This window comes from Cervus canadensis, chromosome 19, assembly GCF_019320065.1.
Source record: "Cervus canadensis isolate Bull #8, Minnesota chromosome 19, ASM1932006v1, whole genome shotgun sequence".
NCBI classification, from domain to species: domain Eukaryota; kingdom Metazoa; phylum Chordata; class Mammalia; order Artiodactyla; family Cervidae; genus Cervus; species Cervus canadensis.
In genome coordinates this window covers 37,259,607-37,285,747 of record NC_057404.1, presented here as the reverse complement: position 1 = coordinate 37,285,747, position 26,141 = coordinate 37,259,607, and the positions used below count along the sequence as shown (strand labels likewise).

The window sequence follows — 26,141 nt, the reverse complement described above, 5'->3', positions numbered from 1 at the left end:
CTGTATAAAGAAAATGAAACCTGATGTAAAGGTGTCATTATATTACTTAGAAATGGCAATTAGAACATCCAAGAACTTTTAGGAAAAAAAAAAGATGAGGTACTTAAGCCCAAAAGATAAATTAGTTCAAATGACTCCCATCTTCTCATACTACATTTTATATAGAAGATTAGAATTCCAGATGTTAAGATTAACTCTTTATTTTTCAAATAAGTATAGAATTGCAGTGTAATTTTGAGAACCTTCACATTGTTAAACCTTAACTGCTGTTTAATTTACTCAAAGGGAGTATTTTGTAAAGATGAAATCATATACACATATGATATGAATTTTCTTTGAATTTTCTTAATCAATTTTAATCTATGTTCATTGACCAAAGTAGTCCTATATAAATCAATATAAGGTGCTTCTACTCATTCAAGGTTTTCCTGAATTCTGAATAAAGCACATTGTGTTTTCCCATAGATACTTAGATGACAGCTTTTTTGACATTTTATTTATGACAGTATTAATTTTACTAAAGATCTTTCATGGTAAAAATTTTTAATGAGATATGTCATGCTATGATATTTTATAATTGTAGCATACTTTAATAACCTTGTGAATAAATGAGGTGATTTCATGAAATTCAATAGAGTAAGTGGAAAAATGGAGAAGAAAAAATACCTTTACTTTACAAAAATCTTTTGTACAGAGATTAACATATAATTTTATAGATTGACTTAAAAAGGAATAAAATTAAATATACCATAATTGCATTTTATTGATGTGAATTTGATTTATTGGACCAATTAAGGACACTTTTCTGTACAATTTTATAATTTTTGTGCAGTGAGTTTTCTGAGGTAAGGTATGGATGACTTAAATTTGAAAGCAATTCTGGCTTAGGCCCTAGTTTTGAAGTGTCAATACAAGTTCATAAATTATACCATATTGCAGGCGCATTTCTTAAATGTCTTCTTAAACCATTGGTAGCCAGTTTTTAGATTGACTGAATAGGCAATTTTATAAGGAACTATTTCTGGAAGTACCAACTCAGCATAATGAAGAAGAATTGAAATCTCATTGGTAATTGGAGTAACAATTTTAAAAGCATTGAATTGTTCTTTTATGTGAAGAACAGATGGTAAAGAAGAAAAAGGAATTCACTGAAGTCTTCTATTTGAACCTTATAATTTAATTTTCAGAATATGGTAGCAATCAGCTCAATCAAAACAATTATAAATGTAAAAAGAAACAACTTTGATACATTTAAATAAAACTAGAGCAATATTTTTGAAATTTAATATACAAATAAGAGGATACTAGTTTTCCTCTTTTCTGTCCCTCACCTCATACAGTTAAGGAGGCATTTGATATTGCAATAAGGTCACACAATAATGACCTATGGGTTTGTTGTCACCATGTATTCTTGTCATACTACTTATCAATAGAATAGTGCATATTACATATTATTAGCAGTATGGGTAAATTGTCAAATTAATTCTATAGAAATACTGTGACAGGATCAAGAAAAAAAAAGAATCTCAGGAGCCATTTTTATTTTTCTAATATATGTGGAAAGATGAGTGGTTCAAGGGTCTCCTAAAACACAGTTCTCGTCATATCATTCCTAAGCTCACCAATATTTCATGCCTTACCTATTGACTGTTATCTAAGTGCAAAAGTTTCAACTCATGTATTTTGGCCCAGATTTTCCATCCTAGTCATATCTTCTCTATTCTTCATCTCTCCCTTCATTCTGTTTTTCTACTGTATCATCTAATAAAATTACTCTATTCAGTTCCCAAGTCATGCCTTATGCTTTGCTATGTAAGGATTTTGTTTATACTGTTTCTCTCACCTAGAAATCACTCGTACCATTTAAAAAAATTCCACTCATTTTCTTGATCTATCTCTAGCATCTCTTTTCATGAAGCCTTTTCTGATTCTCCCAACAAAATGAAATCTCACTCTTTAAGAGACCTATAGAACTAATAATACTAATCTTCTCTGCAATATAGATATTTGTGCATTTGTCTTATTTCCCTTTACACTTACTGGAGTTTCCTTGAGGCAGAACTTGATTATTTTTCTTCTTTGTATCCCCTGTGCACCAAGTGCTAAATGAATTTACGCCTTGTTGAGCAAAAGATGTAAGATATGAGAATCTTCCTTAACTTCAGCTTCTACAGATTAGCCCTCCACAATATAAAATGAGAAATGAAATATTAATAGGTTATTCAAACTCTGAGTAATCTGGAAACAAATGATCACCTTTGGTTTATCAGTCTTCCAGAAAACTGATTTAAAATTTAGATTTCTTTGGTTGTATAAATAAAAGGAAGTCAATACAAATGAAACAGTGGTCAAGATGTAAATTTTTTTTCCCAAAGCTTGGAACTGAGTGTATTTAATTTGATCTCATTCCTTTATTTGCTCTGCTAATATTTAAAAGCAACCACTCTGTACAAATGCATGATACTAGTTGTGGAGTAATAATAACCAACCTTTTGGGCAGCATCAATCTAAATGACTGTTGTTCATAGTGCAACCAAAATGTAGGTCTTAGCTCTTGCTACTCTGGAATGCATATCTTAAAAAGAAACACAACACACAATTTTTTTTGAAAATAGGCTAGCTTCCTTACCATCTCTTGTTCAATCCATATATGGAAACAAAGGTATTTTAAAATGACTTGGCTTTATGAAGTCTGTGTTTCTGGATGCTTGTGATAAATTTTATCAGAGTTGTCTGGTTTCTTTAGTATTTTTCTTGTGAGGCATGCATTCACAGTTGTTCAGTCATGTCTGACTCTGCGAACCCATGGACTGTAGCCCTCCATACTCCTCTGTCCATGGAATTTTCCAGGCAAGAATACTAGAGTGAGTTACCATTTCCTCCTCCTGGGGACCTTCCAAACCCAGGGATTGAACCTGTGTCTCTTGTGTCTCCAGCATTGGTGGGTGGATTCTTTACCTCTGTGCCATCTGGAAAGCTTTTACCTAAATTCTTTTCTTTTGTGAAAGAAATTCTTGTGACCTTTAACCTAAATTCCTTCTTTGCTGTGCTTCTTAGAAGAGTTTAAGATCTTGGAGTCTTCCTTGTTTTGAGACTTCTATTGGTGAGCTAGTTCTAACCCACCTAATCTACCTTGTTCAGAATTTCAAGCCCCTTATGTATAGCAGGGGAAAGAACTCCTCCCCCAAAAGCCAGTCCACAGAGGTACAGCATTCTCACATGGAACATATCTAATAAGTTTCTAATTCAGTAATGAATTCAATGAATTTAATCAATAATTGAATTTCTAATTTAAATAATTCATTCTTCTAGTTTGATGATTGAGAAAATGAATCTAATACTGAAGTTCCAACTAGATCACCCTTTCAGGTTACTTCATCAAAATAAAAGGAACTATGCTGACACAAGTTTTATTCCATTCTCTGATTTTGAAAGATGGCAAGTTCATATATTCTTCCCCATAATCTACAGGGTCCATCAAAGCTTCCACTGAGTCTTGATAACAGGTGCTTTTCTTTCCAGAAATCAGCTAAGGGTACAAGTCCTAGAAATGAGATGAAGACTTTGCCATGGAAAGTTATGCACTATTTTCTCTTTTTTCATTTCTCCTGAGTCTTTCTCTGTCTCTTGTTCACTGACACACACACACACACACACACACACACAGATTTCTTGATTTAAAAGTTCTCCAGAAGATATTTCTAGGGAAGAATTGTTTTTTCTTTGGTTGTTTGTATTTTGAATGATATTTTCTGAAGTCTAACACTTCTGAGCATTTTCAGAGTATCTGCTGAAAAGTTTGTTCAATTTGGTCAAGTAATTTTCATGACTTCAGCTAAGCTTTTACTTCATCTGCTTTTTTTCTCAGTTCTGGGCAGCTACTTCAACAGGTGTGCTCAGATGTTAAAGTGACCATTTTCTGGGTGAATTAAGCCTTTTGCCCAGTTTAGATGTAGAAATTTTCTCTGTATCATGAATAAATTATTCTGGCCATATAGGAAAGGAAGTAAATACATAAAATAGAAAAATACTTCTACATATAAATTTGTTTAACCTAAAATGAAACAATTTTTATCTATTTAAGTGACTTTTTTTTGCCGCCTATGAAATTTTTTAAATACTAATAAAAGTAAAAATGTCATCAATGGAATGGAAGGTTTTTAAACCAACATTTATAAATAAACTTCATGACTTCAAATTATTTCATTTCTCTGAATACCCATATTTGCTTTTACTGTGCCACATAATAATTTTATTGTACAAATTTCAGGCAGACTATAGCCACTATGCTTCTAAGATATGTTTTTTAATTAGAGGATAGAGAGGTTGAAGAGAATATAAATGAATAAATTTCTTGCAGCTGTGGCCAATTATTAGAGAATACCATTCACTGTTGATGTAAATCTTTGGTTCATACTTTATGTTTATCTCGAGATACTACATGCTGAAACTGACAGAGCTATTGTCTGTTAGATAATAGCATGCATTGCTAAAGATGACTAATTATGCAAACTGAGGAGGACAGTTCCATAACATCCAAAACTAAATGCTGTAAATGGCTTTTTAAAATGTGAACTATTTGACAATCATTTACTTTGAGTTTTTTAATAACAGTGGATAAATGTCTTTATTGTAATTTTGTCTCTGCTGTCATCTGTGATTTCTAACCAGTACCATAGCTAAGTTTTAAATGGCAGTTTCAGAATTAGTATATTGAAAAGTAACACTAGAAATTGGGTAACTAAGTTGGTTATCCTGGAAATTAAAATTTGCCAAAGTATGTCCCATAAATATTGATGCTATAAGATTATGGGACGAAAGGGGAGTATGTGATGAAACTTGATAGGAGATGGACACATTGTGTTGATCCTTTGGTATGTATGAGTTAGAATATCACAGACTCTCCTGTGGTCTGCAATAAAGAAATATGTTTTAATCTTGTTTAATCCAACTTTCCCCAAATTTATTTGACCAGAGAACACTTTATATGTGACATGAACTCTTCATATATGCCAAATGATCTTTGGTATCTGTTCACATACTTAAAAGAGGATTCTCTCTATTTCAGTACTCTTTGGGTACACCAATAGAAGAGGTACTATTATCTTCTCTCTTTGTACAAAGGTCTGATGTACAACTCTATCTTGTTTGATAGAGGCAGGAGTTTGTTGAAGAGTGAGGTTTGCTTTAGGACGAATGAGGAGAACAGCCAGCTTCTTCCCACTGTCCTATCTCATCCCACTTCCATGTGGTCTTTTCTCTGAAATGCCAGCAAAAGGATCATAGAGGGTGATGGCCAGAAGAACACTGCATGTTAAATTACTTAGTCATCTAAGGGCAAAGATAAATTAACAGGAACAAAGATAAGAGCAGTTCTGGTTTAGTGCATTCTAAGATGTTCTCATTTTTCTATACAATACTGTTTAAAAAGTACTTTAATAAAGAACTGCAGAAGCATTATCTTAAAAGTATTAGTGGCTCAGTAGTGTCTGACTCTTTGCAACCCTGTAGACTGTAGCCTGCCAGGCTCCTCTGTGCATGGAATTTTTCAGGCAAGAATACTGGAGTGGGTTGTGATTCCTTTCTCCAGTAGATCTTCCAGACTCAGGGATCAAACATGGGTCTCCTGCATTGCAGGCAGATTCTTTACAGTCTGAGCCACCAGGGAAGCCTATGTATAATAAACCCACAACTTATACTAAATATTATTCTAAAGGCAGGAAGACAGAGATATCCACTATTACCATACCTTCTTAGTAAAGTAGGTAGTTCATACACTATTACCTAGGGATGGAATACCTAAGAGTGCAGAGGAAATGGCAAGATTGAAGGAAAAGTTAGCAAACAATCTTCAGTTTCAGGTTATAGCGTTGTTGCAAAAAATTTTTTTAAATCAAGAAGCTACTAGAACTAATAAAATTAAGCACACTTGCTAGATATAAGAATGATATAACAATTAGTAACATTTCTCTGTGTCAGCAGTGGTCATATATTAAAAGGAATAAAATTTCTAGGAATTAACTAAGAAGGCCAAAGTTTTCTGTAAATAGAATTTTAAAATTCTAATAATGGACAGACATATTGGTCTGAATAAATGAAGAGCCAATTCTAGTCCCTTGGATGGGATGTCCTTCTATAATGAAGATATTAATTTTCCCTCTTTTAATTTATAAATGTAACCCCACTGTAATTTGTAAATGTAAAGTCTAGTGTGACTTTTGGAAGAAATTGATAAGCACACTAAAATGTATGTAAAAAATAAAGGTACAAGTGCTCGGGCCTGGTGCACTGGGAAGACCCAGAGGAATCGGGTGGAGAGGGAGGTGGGGGGGGGGGATGGGATCGGGAATACTTGTAAATCCATGGCTGATTCATGTCAATGTACGACAAAAACCACTACAATATTGTAAAGTAATTAGCCTCCAACTAATAAAAATAAATGAAAAAAAAATAAAGTGAGGACATAGGGACAAAAAAAAAATAAAGTTACATGAATAATTTTAAAAAAGAAGAGTAAAGGAATAGGAGAAATCCCTATGTTATTTATTGAGATGTATCACAGAACTGTATTAATAAAAACATTGTGATTTTGGCAATAAGTAAGATAAATGAATAAGGAAACAAAGAAAAAGCTCAGAGATAGATGTATGTACATATGAAGACAATTTATTATAAACTTGCCATCACCAATCAACGGATAAAGGAAAATTTTAGTAACACACACTGGAAAAATGGATAGACAAAATACTACATTCATTGATGGAATCCAGGTGAATTAAAGACATAAATAAAATGATAAAACTACAAATTTAGTAGAAGAAAATACTGGGAACACCACTGCAACCTCAAAAGTGGAGAAAGATTTCTTAGTGAAAACTTCAAAGGTAAGAACCATAAGGCAAAAAAAATGCTATGAGCTTGAATATATCAAGAACTAAATATTTCAGTTCAACATCGGGTAGCCAAGGCAAAGTTAAGCAGACAGAAGGAAGAATATCTGCAGTGTTTAAAACTGACGGAGACTCAAATATGGACTAACCAAGGAATTTATGAGCTCAAGAACAAAATGAGAAACCCAAAGAGAAAATCTGCAGAGCTTATGAAATTAATTTATAGTCTCTATTGATTATTGATTATTGCTTATTTTAGTCTTCTCCATAGAAGTTCAACTTACTGCAGTTAGACATGTTCCTTATTAAAGCTCATTTATTTCTATGTTACTGCTATTAGAGTATAAAACTGAATGTTAATGTTTTTAAACCTCAGGGAATAACAGTTATTGTTAAGAGTAAAAATAAATTCTCCTAAGAAGTCTGGCAATTATGTGACAAATACATAGGATTGTAACTTCAATGATAAGCTTCTCTAAAAAGACTCATTGGAGTTAAAATTATCTAGTCATTTCTAAGGAGAGGATAGATGAATTTTATAAAACAAATGGGCATGAGAAATAATGTAGTATTGGGTTTCATCTAAGCGTAGAACTCACCATTTCCCCCCAAGGCTTAACAAATATTACATGAGTGAGGACTCTTGTAAAATGTTATGTTTTGAAATAGATTTCATTAATGGCTTCTAGTGATAATTTATTTCTCCCTTTATGCACAAGTTTCTTCTCATACTAATAATGGATAGCTAATTTGCATATAAATAGACTTCAGTATTTGCTGAAGCAGAAACAAAACATGTTTCTTCCTCTCTCCCCTCCACCTCCGGACATTGTTAAACAAAACAAGATAAAAAAGGAGAAGGCAATATTGCAATAATTAACAATTAGTATTTCTAAATAATTTCCTTGATTGAAAATTTTTGCAAGCAACTTTCTTTCATGTTTTTATTGGTTTACCTCATGTCAAAGGTTTTGATTCTGTTAAAATAAGTTTTTAAAAAAGACTCTGCATAGTTTTCTTAGTGATTTTTTGATATAATTATGCTTCAAACAAAAACAACAAATCAGCTTCATGTTGGTTATTGAAATGTTTATTATGATCCTCTGGGTAGTATCTCTTATCTAGTTTTTACTGTTTTCACTGATTAGTTAGCATTTTCTGCTTTAGAGAAGGTAAATGTTGTTTTTGTGACTATATTGCTTAATTAGATAAATCCTTTATTTTTGAGATATAGCGAATCATATGCTTATAATAAAGATTTTGTTCCTTTCAGTTAAAAATGTGCAAATGTTACTCTTTCAGTTACCATATGGTTAAATGTATCAAGTATTAAAAAATGTTATTATCAGAACTTATGCCCCTCCTAAATATGTCTTATAATAAGGTCTTTTGAGCCCACTTCATTTCGACTAATAATGGTCATTAGTGAAAGAATGATTAATTCAATATATGTATATATTAAAGATATCCATTTGATATTTGCTTTCGGCATTTGAAATAGGATGTGTTCCTCTATCATTTTTCTTTAAGTGGATAGGAGGCATTATTTTGGGGAACACTTAGCATTTATTTTAAAGTAATTCTTTCAGGAAATTAAGAGCAGCTGTCGGTACAGTGTCTATTAATAAGTGTGTCTTTCTGACCTGCAGAATCATTCAGTGGAAAGTGAATAAGGACTTCAGCTTGCAGAAAAGACACGAAACATGACCATTACATTTGAGCAATTATATTTTACTTGATTTTTGCTATTTGCAGAAATACTATTTTCATCTCTTGTTATATACTTTTGCCAAGATGAGTGAAGTGATTCCTGGGGGTCCAAAGCCCTTTCCAAAATGAAGCCAAACATATCCAGAAAGAGTAGTAAAGACACTGTATTGAAATTTATGTATTATAAAAATATTATATAGATCTTTTCTACCAGCTTAAAAGAAAAGAGAGAAAATATTGTCCCCTAGAGAGTATGACATGTTGCGTTCTGCCACAGAGAGGCAGCCTTCACCAAAAGATGGGACTTAGGGGCATTTGGTTTTTGGAAACTAACATTTAACTCTTGATTAAAAAAAAATGTTTATAACAGGTTTAGAAAGTAGCAAGTATGGCAGCCTTGACACCTGGGAGTGTGTGTGTGATAGCATGGAGGTTGGAAGACAACTTGGCTTTCAAAACTGTGACATTTTTGTTTTCCTTAAATGTGTATGCACTCATTACAAATAGAAAAGTATAGCTATAAAATCAAAATTACATCCACTTTGGTATGCTAATGGATTAATAATCCAGTAACAAAATTCCTGACTTTATCATATAGCCCTTAATTTATTCCACCTGTTAGACCTAATTCACCTATTAGGGAAATGTTATGTTCAGGTGAAAGCATAATATTCTCATTTAATTACCTTGATTTTGGGGGCAAATTTGATATTTTTGGAAAGTGCTAGAGACAGCAAATGAAGATTAAAAAGGCAGTGTGAAATATTGGAAAGAGTTGTTAAAAACACAGTCCAAGTCACAGAGCAGCTATTAACTTAATTTCCTATAAAATTTAAGTGATTTTATTTTCCTTTCCTCCTAGGGATGTTCTAAGGATTAAAAGTGGTTGAATGATTTGATTCTTACTCATTTTGTGACTTTGTAGAAGTTATTTAAGTGATCTGCACCATTTTATCCCCATTTTATAAAGAAAGAAACTAAAACTTTAGAAGATTTACAGAATTTATGAAGCTAATATGGCTAGTGTACAGAAAGCTTGAATGTTTTAGGTTTAAAGATTTATTGTGGGAAATAATAGACTAAAATAAAATAGCGATGAAATATACTTATATTTCAAAGAATTGTATCTTCCATGATAATGAAATACGTGTTATGTGTTTGGCCCCAACTTGAAATAATGTAACATACCTACAACAGAATTCATGATGTGTTGAAGGATATACACTGAAAAGTACATCTCTTTACTGTCTTAATGGTGCCAGACTCCTACAACTCTCTATCCTTTCAGGCAGCAAGTGTTCTAAACTTGTTCACCAACCTTTCTGTAATATATTGTCTAAATACCATTTTCACATTATAAGAAGAAATATGAATTCAAAGTATCAATTTTCCATCGACGTTGCTGACAAAGAAAGGGAAAGGAAAAAAGAATGGTTAAAATGCTTACAAGTAGTGGGAGTGGCGGAGAAGGCAATGGCAACCCCCTCCAGTATTCTTGCCTAGAGAATCCCAGGGACAGAGGAGTCTGGTGGGCTGCTGTCTATGGGGTCTCACAGAGTCGGACACTGTTGAAGCGACTTAGCAGCAGCAGTGGGAGTGGACTCTAGTGGACTTACACATTGATTCTTCCTTCCTTTGTTTGACTCAGGTTAGCAGAACAAGCTTTAATTGAGGCCCTGAGAATAAGGCAGGCATAGGCAGTAAGAGATTCAGACATATTCTTAGAGGAAATGATGTGTTCTTAGTCACTTCTCGTGTCCAACTCTGCGACATCATGGGATGTACCCTGCCAGGCTCCTCTGTCTGTGGGGATTCTCCAGACTAGAATACTGGAGTGGGTTGCCATGCCCTCCTTGAGGGGATCTTCCCAACCCAGGGGTCGAACCTAGGTCTCCCGCGTTGCAGGCAGATTCTTTACCAACTGAGCCAATTCCTTAAGGTTTATTCTTCGGTCACTATTTCTTGAGATTTAGGGAAAAGTGATTTCTTCAGTGTTTAAATGTCTTTGAGAACAGCTACATAATAAGTTGTAGTTTAAAGGTTAAACAATGGGTTTTATGAAAATTAAATTTTTTCATTCCACTTTCAGAGAATATGATTTATTATTTTGTCATGAATCCAAGGAATCTGTACTTTAAATAGCTAACCTGGGTAATTCTGATGCCTGTGATCCATGAACTACACTTTGAGAAAGATTAGTTTAAAATGTATGGTGCCCAGTATGATCCTTTTTGTTTTTTGTCTTGATATTTCAAGCCCTAGAACAAATTCAGTCCAGAGGCCAGTGGAGAACTTGTCCATAGCTAGGGAAGGGCAGTGAATAGGACTTGTGGGTCATGTATTGAAGACAGATGAGGGAAGCCCTAACTATTTGGAAGTAAGCATTATTAACATAAACAAATCCCACTGCTATTTGTCTTGGTTATATTCATTACTGTAGTTGATGAGAAGGCTTGCAAGGAAGGAGTTTTGGTATTATTTCATGAAGGTATAGGAACAGGGTTGGAAAATATTTATTAGTATTATATTCACAACAACAGAATGAACAGAGAACACTGTTATGGTGAAGAAAAAATCTTATTTAGATTTAAATATATACATAGATTTAAATTTACTGAAAATGAGCAAGAAGCTTTATGAAATATTCAATGGTTAACCTGATAATTTTTGATTTCTAATGAATATAAACAAAATATTTGTGCATGAAAGCCCCATTCTGTCATTCATTTAATCTATAAAAATATGTTTGTTTTAAGTTGCAGAATGTATTCATTAAGTTGAGAATAAAAATGTTAACCATTTTTAATTGACTTGTCATTAAATAAATTCTCTAAGCTCTTCTTTCAGAAAACTCTAAACTCTGTGAACCTAGCTTTATTGTAGTTATTTGTAGCACACATATTCAAAGGAAAATTCAAATCCAAATGCACTTGGGGGACTTAACAATCTTTAGCAAGCTAAGAAAATGGCAATAGTCACAATAAAATGGTAAAAATTAGCTAGTTAAAAAGTTTTGCTTAGAAGTCCAGTGTTTAAGACTCTTCACTTCTAATATAGGAGATGTGGGTCAGGGAACTAAGATCCCACATGTTGCGTGGAGGACAAAAATAAAGTTTTGCTTTAAATTATAGCTCATTTACTATAGCTTTCTTAAATAGTTTGATTAATACTAATCAAATATTTAATTATTAAAAAAATAGAGTTGGTATTTATATTCTAAGGACTCTATATAACTTGATCTATATGACATGACATGTTTTCAGACATATAACATTATCCTGATTTTTACATACAGTATTCACTGAGGTAAATACCAGTTTTAACAGGGAAAACCTTACTATTTTAGCCCTGAGTGTTGACATATTGATGATGACCTAAGAAGACTTAGAATATACGTGGAGACTTCTCAACTTTTTGCTTAGGTAATATTCCTGGCATTCTGAATCCAAACCTTTAAATGAACAGTGGGATATAAAGCCCAAACTCAGTTATGAAAGGAAAATTTGCTACTAATTATTATTGTTATTCAGTTATCCAGTTGGCTCCAACTCTTTGAGACCCCACAGACTGCAGCCTGCCAGGCCTCTCTGCCCCTCACCATCTCCCGAAGTTCGCCCAAGTTCACGTCTATTGCATCGGTGATGCCATCCAGCCGTCTCATCCTCCGATGCGCTCTTCTCCTTCTCCTCTTAATCTTTCCCAGCACCAGGGACTTTTCCAATGAGTCAGCTAGTTTCAGCTTCAGCATCAGTCCTTCCAACAAGTATTCAAGGTTGATTTCCCTTAAGATTGGCTGCATTGATCTCCTTGCTGTCAGGGACTCTCAGGAGACCTCCAGCTCCACAGTTCAAAGGCATCAGTTCTCAGTGCTCCAACTTCTTTATGGTCCAGCAATCACAACTGTATGTGACCACTGGGAAAACCATAGCCTTAACTATATGGACCTTTTTTGGCACAGTGATGTCTCTGCTTTTCAACACATTGTCTAGGTTTGGCATAGCTTTCCTGCCAAGAAGCAAACATCTTACTTCATGGCTGCACTCACCATCTGTAGTGATTTTAGAGCCCAAGAAGAGGATATCTGTCACTACTTCCACCTTTTCCCCCTCAATCTGCCTTACAATTAATGGGGTCAGATGCCATGATCTTAGTTTTTTTAATATTTACTTTTAAGCAAGTTCTTTCCCTCTCCACTTTCACCCTCATCAAGAGGCTCTTTAGTTCCTCTTTGCTTTTTCTCCTTAGAGTAGTATCATCTGCATATCTGAGACTGTTGATGTTTCTCCTTCTGATCTTGATTCTAGCTTGTAACTCATCCAGCCTGGCATATCTCATGATGTGCTCAGTGTATACATTAAATAAACAGAGTGACAGCCTACAGCCCTGTCCTACTCCTCCTCAATCTTGAAACTTTGCTAATAATGTATCAGACTAATTGTGAAGTATTTTATTTACCTTGAAGATAATGTCAGGTTTTATCGATTAATTGATAATTTGTTCATCAATAAAAATCATCCATGTGTTACATATTTATACACTACCTACTCAAAGTGGTGTTAGGTGACAGGTGATCATCCTTCCTTCCAGTTGGTGCCTATAATTCATACAGAAAGGATGTTATAACTTCATTTCCAAGACTGGTGAAAGTCATTCATATTTGTACAATGTTACTTACGTTATCAGAGAGCAAAATTATCAGTAAGATCAAAGACTTCATCTGATAGGGTTTTGGATATGCATTTTGATAAGTATTACTTGGAGGTACACAGTTAAACAGACTTCAGTATTTGAAGATATTAGAATTGATTAAATAATTGAAGATAATAGAACTGATTAAACAATTGATTAAAAGTAAAAAAACCAAGAGAGTTCCAGAAAAACATCTACTTCTGCTTTATTGACTATTCCAAAGCCTTTAACTATGTGGATCACAATAAACTGTGGAACATTCTTAAAGAGATGGGAATACCAGACCACCTTACCTGCCTCCTGAGAAATCTGTATGCAGGTCAGGAAGCAACAGTTAGAACTGGACATGGAACAGCAGACTGGTTTCCAAATCAGGAAAGGAGTACATCAAGGTTGAATATTGTCACCCTGCTTATTTAGCTTATATGCAGAGTATATCATGAGAAATGCCAGGCTGGATGAAGCTCAAACTGGAATCAAGATTGCTGGGAGAAATATCAATAACCTCAAATATGCAAATGATATCACCCTTATGGCAGAAAGTAAAGAAGAACTAAAGAGCCTCTTGATGAAAGTGAAAGAGGAGAGTGGAAAAAGCTGGCTTAAACTCAACATTCAGGAAACTAAGATCATGGCATCAGGTCCCATCACTTCACGGCAAATAGATGGGGGAACAGTGGAAACAGTGACAGACTATTTTCTTGAGCTCCAAAATCCCTTCAGATGGTGACTGCAGCCATGAAATTAAAAGACACTTGCTTCTTGGAAGAAAAGCTATGACCAACGTAGATAGCATATTAAAAAGCAGAGATGTCACTTTGCCAACAAAGGTCCATCTAGTCAAGGCTATGGTTTTTCCAGTCGTCATGTATGAATGTGAAAGTTGGACTATAAAGAAAGCTGAGCACCAAAGAATTGATGTTTTTAAACTGTGGTGTTGGAGAAGACTCTAGAGAGTCTCTTGGACTGCAAGAAGATCCAACCAGTCCATCCTAAAGGAAATCATTCCTGAATATTCATTGAAAGGACTGATGTTGAAGCTGAAACTCCAATACTTTGGCCACCTGATGTGAAGAACAGACTCTTTGGAAAAGATCCTAATGCTGGGAAAGATTAAAGGCAGTAGGAGAAGGGGACGGCAGAGGATGAGATGGTTGGATAACATCACTGACTCTATGGACATGAGTTTGAGCAAGCTTTGGGAGTCGGTGATGGTCAAGGAAGCCTGGCATGCTGCAGTCCCTGTGGTCACAAAGAGTCAGACATGACTAAGCGACTGAACTGAACTGAACTTATTTTGTTTTTGTAAAGAGAAGTCAAAAATATGATAAAGGATACCCAGAAATTTCAGTTAAAAGTCTACCTATCATTAGGACTCTGTCATTTTTTCTCATTACCTGTATGGTGAATTTAATAGAGTGTGCAGTTCTGTGGTCATAATCTGAGGTGCCATTTAGGCAAATCAAGTTTTATAAGCAGGAGAGGAGCACTGAGAGCAGGAGAGGAGTGGTTTTCACACGGATACGTCCTTGTGTGCTAATAATACTGATAATACTTCCTTCTGTACTAATCTTTTGTCTTTGCTATTATTCCATTTGTAGAGTCAAAGAATAAAATCAGTGTGAAAAAATGTGTTCTATGAAACCTAAACTCTCTAAATGACATTTCAAAACCATGCAGTCCATTTCAATGAACAGTTTTCTAGATGCTTTTTTAATGTCTAAAGATATACTTACATAAGGGATATTTACTTTCCAGTAGTTTTCTGTCACCTTCATATGAAATAAGGACTCTGTATTCATCAGCAAAATTGACCACGTGATTTATATAAATTTTGACTTATTATAAAGATAGCCATTTTTAAAAATATGAGGTTTTGCAACTTTATTCATAGACGTATTTATTTTTGAGTCCACTCTTAGTGCACTTAAATCATTTTCATTTTAAATTACTCATTGTTCCTGTTATCTCCCATTTTGCCTTGTAGCATTGGTTGACATTTCAGAGTGTGTGAGTGGCATAGGGCTGGAAAATGTGTAATTATAAGAATCACCTGCTCTTGAATTTTCCATTATATAGCAGTCGTGATTCAGGCAGACTTTTCATAGGTGTTTGATTTGGAATGAGAAGTTTTTCTTCTTCTATGACCTGTGATTAAAATGTGGCCTTTTGATAAATAAATGGAAGATAGTTTCTGCATAATCCAGATGTGAATCAGAGCTGGTGAAGCAATGTAAACCTTTGACCTGTATCATATAAGCAGTAATATATTTTATTGAAAATTTATTTTAAAATTAAGTGCAGTAAACCTTTTCTTTAATGCTCTGTAGCTCAGAGCAGTCTAAGTGCTAAAATGCAGCAGGCTGCATATTAAGGAAAGTTTTGCTTCACTTAATATTCCTCAAAGGAATTCCAATAAAGGAAAATCTACTACAACTTCATTTGAATATTTTCTTTTCTTTTAACGAGTTATAACCATGAACATAAATATTTATCAGCATTATGATAAATAGCATTTAGCATTGTGCCTTTCACATTATGGTAAAGGCAGAGGATAGACTATACTTCATAACTGAAAACGGAACACCTTTACAGTAGTGTTTGGATAATAGCCTTACCTATTGCATTAACTTCTATAAATCTTTATGGTTAAAGTTGTAATTTTCAATTAATTGTGGAATTATGTACCCATTTCCTGATGGTCGTTTGTGTTTTTTTTCTGAATATTGCAGCAACTGGTACATTTTCCTATGCATAGTTAATTTGTGTATGTAAGATTTTCTGTTAAGATACTACTTTGTATATATACATTATTTCTCTGCACTGTAAATATAAATTGCTTTGGTTGTTTAGTTACCAAGTTGTGTCCAACTCTTTTGTGACCCCCTACAGTGTAGCCTGCCAGGCTCCTCTGTTACGTGGAATTTCCCAGACGAGAATACTGGAGTGAGTTGCCATTTCCTTCTCCAGGGGATCTTCCTGACCCAGGGACTGAACCCATGTCTCTTGCAATAGCAAGTGGATCCTTTACTGCTGAGCCACCAGGGAAGCCTTATAAATATAAGTTAATATCATTTCAAAGAGCTGGACATGACTAGCGACTGAACATCAGCCCACTGTCTTAGTCACTGTGGGCTGCTATAACAAAAGTACAATAGACTGCATGATTAAACAAAATTTATTTCTCATAGTTCTGGTATCTGAGAAGTTCAAGATCAAGGTGCCCAGGGTTCTGGCTAAGTCTATTCCTAGTGAGGGCCCTCTTCCTAGTTTGCAGATAGACATCTTACTTTGTCTTCACATAAGAGAGAGAGAGAGTTGGTTGGTGGGGGGCAGGGAGGAGGGAGAGAGAGAGAGAAAATAAGCTCATTATGTCTCCTCTTACAAGGACAATAATTCCATCATAAGGGGTCCACTCTAATGAACTAATTACCTCTCAAAGTCCCCATCTCCAAATACCCTCACACTGGGGATTAGGACTTCAAAATATGAATTGTAGAGGAACAGAAACATTCTGTTTGTGTTCTGTTCTGTAGCAGTCTCTCACAAGGGCTTTATAACTTTGGATATCCTGTTAATTGAATTGATATTAGAATGATTAATCTAGAGTCAAAAGTTACATTTTATTTAAAATTTTGAAATGTCCTTTGTAAATGAAGCTAAAGCTTTAAAAATGTTTCATGTGAACCTATCAATTCTAAAATATATTAGATTCTAAAATATCAACAAGAATCTATTCTTCAAAGTAAGTGGTTTCAAATTGCATGTCTCCTAGGGAGATAGAGGCATTAATTTTGTATCCTATTAATATCTTTATATCTATTCTACTATTTCACTGTTTATGTTCATTGTCAATATTCTGTGCTTCAAGTTTTTATTCCCTTACCCCACAGTGTCTTTTTAATGCCTTCTAATGTAGTTTCATTTGTCACCACTCTTCTAAAGTTACATTTTATATGCACTACTTCCCTGCTTCCCTGGTGGCTCAGATGGTAAAGAATCTGCCTGCAATTTGGGAAACCTGGGTTTGATTGCTGGGTTGAGAATATCCCCTGGAAAGGAGAATGGTGACCCACCCCAGTATTCCTGCCTGGAGAATCCCATGGACCAAGGAGCCTGGAGGGCTACAGTCCGTGGGGTTGCAAAGAGTTGGACACAGCTGAGTGACTAAGCACAGTTCATACACTCTACTATAAATCTCCTCTTGAAATATTTGATATGGTAGACCTCTAACCCTCTTCATGCACTTCTCTGGTGGCTCAGTGGCAAAGAATCCACCTGCAATGCAGGAGACGTGTGTTTGATCCCTGGTTTGAGAAGATTCCCTGGAGAAAGAAATGGATACCCACCTCTGTATTCTTGCCTGGGCAATCCCATGAACAGAGGAGCCTGGCAGGATGCAGTCCATGGGGTTGAGGAAGAGTCAGACACTACTTAGTAAACAACAATCCTCTTCATATACGAGGCATGGCGTGTTATAGACAGTAAGTGTGGGTTACCATGAAAGTGGAGAAAAAAATGGCCTCTTTCTATTTATTGTCTATGATGTTGTAGCAGCTAGGTTTATTAACTAGACGGTTTCCTTGTTTGACTCTTCTGTTCCCTCTCTGTGTGCAGTCGCCCAAGTTCCACTTCTCAGTTACTTAGTTTTCTTTCTCCATGGTCTTTCACTTAGAGAAACCTCAACTATTGCCTCTACATACATAATTCCATTCTTTCTCTCCAGGTCAGCTTTCTCATGAGTTTCAGTTACATATCTACAATTGTCCTCTGGATATTCTGCATCTTTTCATACATAACTGGCTCAAAATCAAGCCCAAAATCTTCCTCTGCTCCTCCTTTCTGTGTTTCTTAATTACCATCACAGTATTACCTTTCTTATAGTCACTATTCATTTTTATCTCCTTTCAATCACTGTACATACTAAATGTTTATTGCATTTCTTAGAAACTATTCTGAATTGTTCTTCTTTTCCCTTATCAATGTTGGTAAACTCCTTGTTAGTAACCCTGAAATAGACCATCTACAAGCCATTTCATTCTATTAACTATGGCCAGAGTTTATTTCTTAATTACCTTTTTCTTTATGAATCTCCTTTAGTCTAAAATCTTTGAGGGGTAGACTATGGAAGTGGTTTTTAAAAGCTTTTTTTATAAAAAATTACTGAAGAACTTTGGTTAGATAAAATTTTACACGGAACCCAAACAAAACAGTGAATCTGTAGTTGTTTTGGGTGAAAATATTTAAGCGTTAAGTGTTAGTTGCTCAGTCGTGTCTGATTCTTTGTGATCCCATGGACTGTAGCCTGCCAGGCTTCTCTGTCTGTGGAATTCTCCAGGCAAGAATACTGGAGTGGGTTGCCATTCCCTCTTTTATTTGGGCTCTACCTACACATTGTCCCCTGGGCAATACTTTGGAATTTTTGGAACATTTTAGAATACAATTTGAAACTGTTGGATCTAGTACAAAATCTTTATTTAGGATTTAGGCTTGCTCCATTCAGCCAATCTGTTTATTCCATACAACTGTTCCATAGTTGTAAATTCCTTTGTGCCTTGACTTCTATCATGTTTAGTGCTCAGTATGCTGTAAGACCACCTTTCTCCTTCTTTAAATCTTATTCATATTTCCAATGCAATTCAGTCATTGCCTCTTCACTAAACATATGAATGTTGTTCAGTCGCTAAGTTGTGTCTGAATCTTTGTGACCTCATAGACTGTAGCATGCTAGGCTTTTTTGTCCTTCACCATCTCTTGGAGTTTGCTCAAATTCATGTCCATTGAGTTGGTGATGCCTTCCAACCATCTCATCCTCTGTCATCCCTTTCTGCCTTCCATTTTTTTCCAACATCAAGGTTTTTCCCAATGAGTATGAATGAATGAGTATGGATGAACATATGAATGAATATTTAGGAAATAAGACTTGGGTATTTCTTCTAACAATGTAGATGTAATTTGAGTGGATATTTGGGTATTATTTTCTTTTTTTGGAAATTACATGTGTCTTACGTTTAATTACTATGTAAGCAGAGGTCCCTGCAAGTGAATCTTGGGGATATTGCGGGTTTGGTTTCAGACTACCACAACAAAGCAGATATCCTAATAAAGAGAGTCACACAATTATTTTTGGTTTTCCAGTTCATATAGAAGTTATGTTTACACTATAGTGCAGTCTATTAAATATGCAATAACTTTTTGTCTAAAAAATGTACATACCTTCATTTAAAAATTCTTTATTGCTAAAAAAAAAAAAGACTACACATCATCTGAACCTTCAACAAGGGATGCTCTTTTTGTTGGTATAGTGTCTTCCCTTGATATTGTGTGGTGGTTGCTGAAGGGCTAAGTGGTTGAGGCAGTTTCTTAGAATTAGACAATAGTGAAGTTTGATGCATCAATTATCTCTTCCTTCCACAATTTTTTTTTCTATATCACACATGCTGTTTAGTAGCATTTTTCATACAGTAGGACATCTTTCAAAATTGCAGTCAATCCTCCCAAACCCTGCTGCTGCTTTATCAACTAACTTTATGTAACACTTTAACTCCTTTGTTGTCAAAATGTTAACAGTCTTAACAGCACCTTCACTGGGAGTAGAATCCATCTTAAGAAACCACTTTCTTTGCTTATCTATAAGAAGCAACCCCTCATTCAGTTAAGGTTTACCATGCTGCTGCTGCTGCTGCTAAGTCGCTTCAGTTGTGTCCGACTCTGTGCGAGCCCATAAACGGAAGCCCACCAGGCTCCCCCGTCCCTGGGATTCTCCAGGCAAGAACACTAGAGTGGGTTGCCACCTCCTTCTCCAATGCATGAAAGTGAAAAGTGAACGTGAAGTCGCTCAGTAGTGTCTGACTCTTAGTGATCCCATGGACTGCAGCCTACCAGGCTCCTCCATCCATGGGATTTTCCAGGCAAGAGTACGGAGTGGGGTGCCATGAGATTGCGACAATTTGAGTTGTATCATCAGACTTCATTTCTAATTTTAGTCCTCTTACTATTTCCACATCTGCAGTTTTTTCCTTCACTAAATCTTTATTGCTAAAGAAAGACTCAAGTCTTTCTGAGTCACTCAGTCATTCAAATTCTTCCAACTAACTCCTGCTATTGTTGATATTTTTGCCACTTTCCATAAATTGCAGCTGTTCTTAATGCCATATGCAGTGGTGAATCCTTTGCAGAAGGTTTTCAATTGACTTTGCCTGCTTCTCTGGTGGCTCAGATGGTAAAGAATCTGCCTGCAATGCAAGAGACCCAGGCACGATCCTCAGGTTGAGAAGATCCCCTGAAGAAGGCAATGGCTGCCCACTCCAGTATTCTTGCCTGGAGAATTCCATGGACAGAGGAGCTTGGTGGGCTACAGTCCATGGGGTCACAAAGAGTCAGACATGACAGAGTGACTACTTTCACTTTCTTTCACATCTGTCAGTGGAATCACTATTGATGGCAGCTAGATCCATTTGGAATATATTTATTAAATAATAAGATTTGAAAGTCAAACTGACTCCTTGATCCATGGGCTGCAGAATGAATGTTATGTTAGCAGGCGTAAAAACATCATTAATCTCATAGTACAGCTTCATCAGAGTTCTTGGGTGACCAAGTACACGTATTTCAATATTTTGAAAGGAAACTTTTTTTTACCCCCTAAGCAGTAGGTCTCAACAGTGGGCTTGAAACATGCAGCACATTGTTAACAGAGGCTGCACTATCCAGGCATTGTATAGGATAGTTCTTAAGGGCCCTAAGGCTTTTGGAATGGTAAGTGAGTATTAGGTTCAACGTAAAGTCACCAAGTATGTTAGCCTCTACCAAGAGAATCAGCCTGTCCTTGGAACTTTGAAGATAGCCATTGACTTCTCCTCTTTAGCTATGAAAGTCCTAGATGACATCTTCTTTCAAAAGAAGGCAGTTTTTTCTACATTGAAAATCTGTGGTTTAGTATATTACCTTCATTAATTATCATAGCTAGATCTACTGGATAACTTGCTACAGCATCATCACTTGCTACTTTACCTTGCAGTTTTATGTTATGGAAATGGCTTCTTTACATTTACCAGCCTCGGTTAGCTTCAGACTTCATCTGGCACTTTCTCAGCTCTCTCAACCTTCATGAAATTGAAGAGAATTAGGCCTTGCTCTGATTTAGGCTTTGGCTTAAGGGAATGTTGATCTCTACCCAGACCACTAGAAGTTTCTCCATATCAGCATTAAAACTGCTTAGCTTTCTTATCATTCATGTGCTCACTGGAATAAGACTTTTAAATTTCTTCAAGAATTTTTTCCTTTGAATTTATGACTTGGCTATTGCAAGAGGCCTGGCTTTTGGTGGGTCTCAACTTTTGACATGCCTTTCTCAAAAAGTTAAATCATTTCCAATTTTCGAATTAAAGTGAGAGTCATGTGACTTGTCCTTTCACTTGAACACTATGGTAATAACCCGTGATAGAGGTACAGATTGGCCTAATTGTATTTTTATTGTGTCTCAGGAAATAGACCCAAGGAGAGGGAAAGAAATAAGGGAACAATCAGAACACATGCCACATTTATCAGTTAAGTTTGCCATCTTATATGGGGATGATTTGTGGTGCCCTCAAACAATTACAATAGTAATATCAAAGGTCAGTTCAGTTCAGTTGCTCAGTCATGTCTGACTCTTTGTGACCACATGGACTGCAGCACACCAGGCTTCCCTGTCCATTACCAACTCCCGGAGATTGCTCAAACTCATGTCCCTCGAGTTGGTGATGCCATTCAACCATCTCATCCTCTGTCCTCCCCTTCTCCTCCTGCCTTCAATTTTTCCCAGCATCAGGGTTTTTCCAATGAGTCAGTTCTTCGCATCAGGTGGCCAAAAAATTGGAGCTTCAACTTCAGCATCAGTCCTTCCAATGAATATTCTGGATTGATTTTCTTTATGATGGACTGGTTGGATCTTCTTGCAGTCCAAGGGACTCTCAAGAGTCTTCTCCAACAACACCACAATTCAAAAGCATCAGTTCTTCAGTGTTCAGCTTTCTTTATGGTCCAACTCTCATATCCATACATGACTACTGGAGAAACCATAGCTTTGACTGGACAGACCTTTGTTGGCAAAGTAATGTCTCTGCTTTTTAATATGCTATCTAGGTTGACCACAGCTTTTCTTCCAAATAGCAAGCGTCTTTTAATTTCATGACTGTAGTCATCATCTGCAGTGATTTTGGAGCCCCCAAAATAAAGTCTCTCACTGTTTCCATTGTTTCCCCATCTATTTGCCATGAAGTGATGGGAATGGTTGCCATGATCTTAGTTTTCTGAAAGTTGAGTTTTAAAGCAACTTTTAAACTCTCCTCTTTCACTTTCATCAAGAGCCTTTTTAGTTCTTCTTCACTTTCTGCCATAAGGGTCATATGCATGTCTCAGGTTATTGATATTTCTCCCAGCAATCTTGATTCCAGCTTGAGCTTCATCCAGCCTGGCATTTCACATGTTGTACTCTGCATATAAGTTAAATAAGCAGGGTGACAATATACAGCCTTGATGTACTCCTTTTGTGGTTTGGAACCAGTCTGTTGTTCCAGGTCCAGTTCTAACTGTTGCTTTTTTACCTGCATACAGATTTCAAGAGGCAGGTCAGCTGGTCTGGTATTCTCATCTCTTTAAGAATGTTCCAGAGTTTGTTGTGATCCACACAGTCAACGGCTTTGGTGTAGTCAATAAAGCAGACGTAGATGTTTTTCTGGAACTCTCTTGCTTTTCCAGTGATCCAGTGGATGTTGGCAATTTGATCTCTGGTTCCTCTGCCTTTTCTAAATCCAGTTGAACATTTGGAAGTTCATGGTTCACATATTGTTGAAGCCTGGCTTGGAGAATTTTGAGCATTACTTTGCTGCATGTGTGATGAGTGAAATTGTGCAGTAGTTTGAATGTTCTTTGAAATTGCCTATCTTTTGGATTGGAATGAAAACTGACCTTTTCCAGTTCTGTGGCCACTGCTAAATTTTCCAAATTTGCTGGCATGTTGAGTGCAGCACTTTCACAGCATCATCTTTCAGGATTTGAAATAACTCAACTGAAATTCCATCACCTCCACTTGCTTTGTTCCTAGTGATGCTTTCTAAGGCTCACTTGACTCTGCATTCCAGGATGTCTGGCTATAGGTGAATAATCACACCATCATTGTTATATGGGTCATGAAGATCTTTTTTTGTATAGTTCTTCTCTGTATGCTTGCCACCTCTTCTTAATATCTTCTGCTTCTGTTAGGTCCATACCATTTCTGTCCTTGATTGTTCCCATCTTTGCATGAAATACTCCCTTCGTATCTCTAATATTCTTGAAGAGATCTCTATTTTTTCCCATTCTATTGTTTTCATCTATTTCTTTGCATTGATCACTGAAGATGACTTTCTTATCTCTCCTTGCTATTCTTTGGAACTCTGTATTCAAATGGGTATATCTTTCCTTTGCTCCTTTGTCTTTAGGTTATCAAAAGGTCACTGATTACATATTACCAAAACAGATATAATTTTAATAATGAAGAAGTTTGAAGTATTGTAAGAATTACAGGACCAAATGCTTTAAAAAATGGTGCTGATAAGTTTGCTACAAGCAGGAGTGCCACAAACCTTCAATTTGTAAAAAAAAGAAAAAAATATAATATCTGAAAAATGCAATAAAGCAAAGTGCCATAAAATGAAGTATGCTTCTGTTTTATGCTTATCTTATTTGAAATCCCTAAGCTGAATGACTTTAAGCATTCAAAAGGATGGGTTCAAGATTGTTTGATGCCAAATTTAAATGTTAAGCTCACAGATCTAAGAATAATATCCATGTGACCAAAATCAATAATTTAAAATGTGCTTTATTATTTTTACATTTGTTTTCTCTTAGGACCTACAACATACAGTCCTGTTTTAAAGAAATCCTGCTTTATACCCTCATTTGTTAAAGCATCAAAGCGTTTTAAAGATTCCAAAGAGGTTACTCCTGGTCCAGCGACATACGAGGTTTGTCAATAATATTTCTCTTTTAATAATAACATAAGAATGAAAAAATTTCCAGAACGTTACTGGAAATGTCTTCATTAAAGTCCTTTCCATATGATCTATTCTTATTACTAACCAAAATCTTTTAGCTGATAATGACTTTGTAAAAAATATATTCTGACATTCCTTAAAGATTTAAGAATTATTTAACAACTCATATATAAATAGCCTCATCAGCATTAATGTGTGTGTGTATATATATATATATATATATATATATATATATATAATTTTATATCTCTGCAACTTTAAATATTTACTTTTCTACGTACACAAATTGAAATTCAAAATGTTTATTGAAATCAAGAATTTATGAAAGAGCATGCAAGAAGAAAGCCTGCAGATCTGGAAGAACAGGTTTGATCTTTTATTTTCTTTTAATAAATGTAGATGGTTTAGATTCATAATAAATAAATGTCTCATTCTGTTGTGGGTCTTCTGATTGTAAGAAGGAGGTTGAAATAAACTGCAGGGTTTTAGAAATTGTGTTCACTATAGGCTTTAATACCTGTTTGGGGTGAAAAGGTCTTCCCATTGGCTTATAGCAGTTAATTTAAGAGTGCAAACCATAGTGAATGTTCTTATATGAGATAGTTAATGACAAATTTATTTGTATTGAATGTATGTTTTTCTACTTATTTAAAATGTCATAATCCAAATAGTTTTTCAGCATTCTGTCAAAAGTACATTCATAATATAATACCAAGAAAGGAAGAATATCAAGTAAATTATGAAAGACTTGTTATTTTTACCCGTTGGCTATTGATTTTCCCAGAAGATCACTGTTAATGTCTATTGATAAGCAAATAATTTTATAAGACTTACTTCAGAAAGGGAAAATATGCTAGATAGAGCCTTCATAGTAGTTCAGAATGTGAAAGTGAAAGAATGATACATTATATATTTAATGTTTTAGAGCCTTGGCTGTGTAATATAAGGCAAGACTTGCAAATTAGAAACTTGCAGTTATAAAGATTTGGCAAAGTTTATGACATCTTCACTCTTGATTGTTGGGTATAGTGAGGAAGGGTCTTTAAGCAGGTATTGCTCAGTAAACTATTAGTCTTGATGAAGTAGGTTAGGTATTATAGACGTTCATAGTTTGATCATATTAAATCATATTAAATCCTTAGTTTATTTCTTCCACACTCCTTTTTAAAAGTTATTTTAATGGTGTCCACAAAATACAAATGCCAGTAAATCTGATACTACCTTTTTCATTTTGTGATACACTTGTCAGAGATGATGTACCAATTAGTCTTCCTTGCATTTAAAGATACTTTTCCTTTTTCCTTTAACTGAGATTTAATAATGTTATGTATACTTCAATCATTTGTTGTGGAAAATTATTTTCCACATCAGAAGAAAACATTTATGGATTTAACAATGAGGTATAATTAAGGTAATGCCTGAAATTTCAAACCAATATATCCCTACATTATATAGTATATATAATACTACAGTGCTTGGTAACTTTTCTGTTGAAAACTACCTGTATTTTTTTGTCTTTGCAACACCATTTTTTTCCACATAATTTGCTCTGATTTTTTTAATTTGACACTTCTCTTTTCCTTTATCTGTTTAATAAATTTAAATTGATGATCTAAAAACATATTTGCCTTAAATATTTTACTTTTTTAATAGAAAAAGATGATTCTAGAAATTTATAATGCTGTTTTAAGATTGCAATATGGGATTCTATTTGGAAAATACTTAAATGTATATAATATCTGCCATTGAGATGGTGAGAGGTTTTTTCAGTATCTCATGTCCACTTTGGATCCCAAATGTTGGAAGTTCCTTTTCTTTACATCCTTACCAACCT

At 35.1% G+C, this 26,141-nt stretch overlaps 1 protein-coding gene across 1 annotated transcript in view; it reads left to right on the top strand.

Moving 5' to 3' along the window:
• Window positions 1-24,289, top strand: part of STPG2 (sperm tail PG-rich repeat containing 2) — a 328,307-nt gene extending 304,018 nt beyond the window's left edge. Inside the window, exon 12 of the mRNA XM_043438460.1 lies at window positions 24,162-24,289. Coding sequence (XP_043294395.1) covers window positions 24,162-24,289 — 128 coding nt within the window. The remainder of the gene's footprint in view (window positions 1-24,161) is intronic.
• The last annotated feature ends 1,852 nt before the right edge of the window (window positions 24,290-26,141 follow it).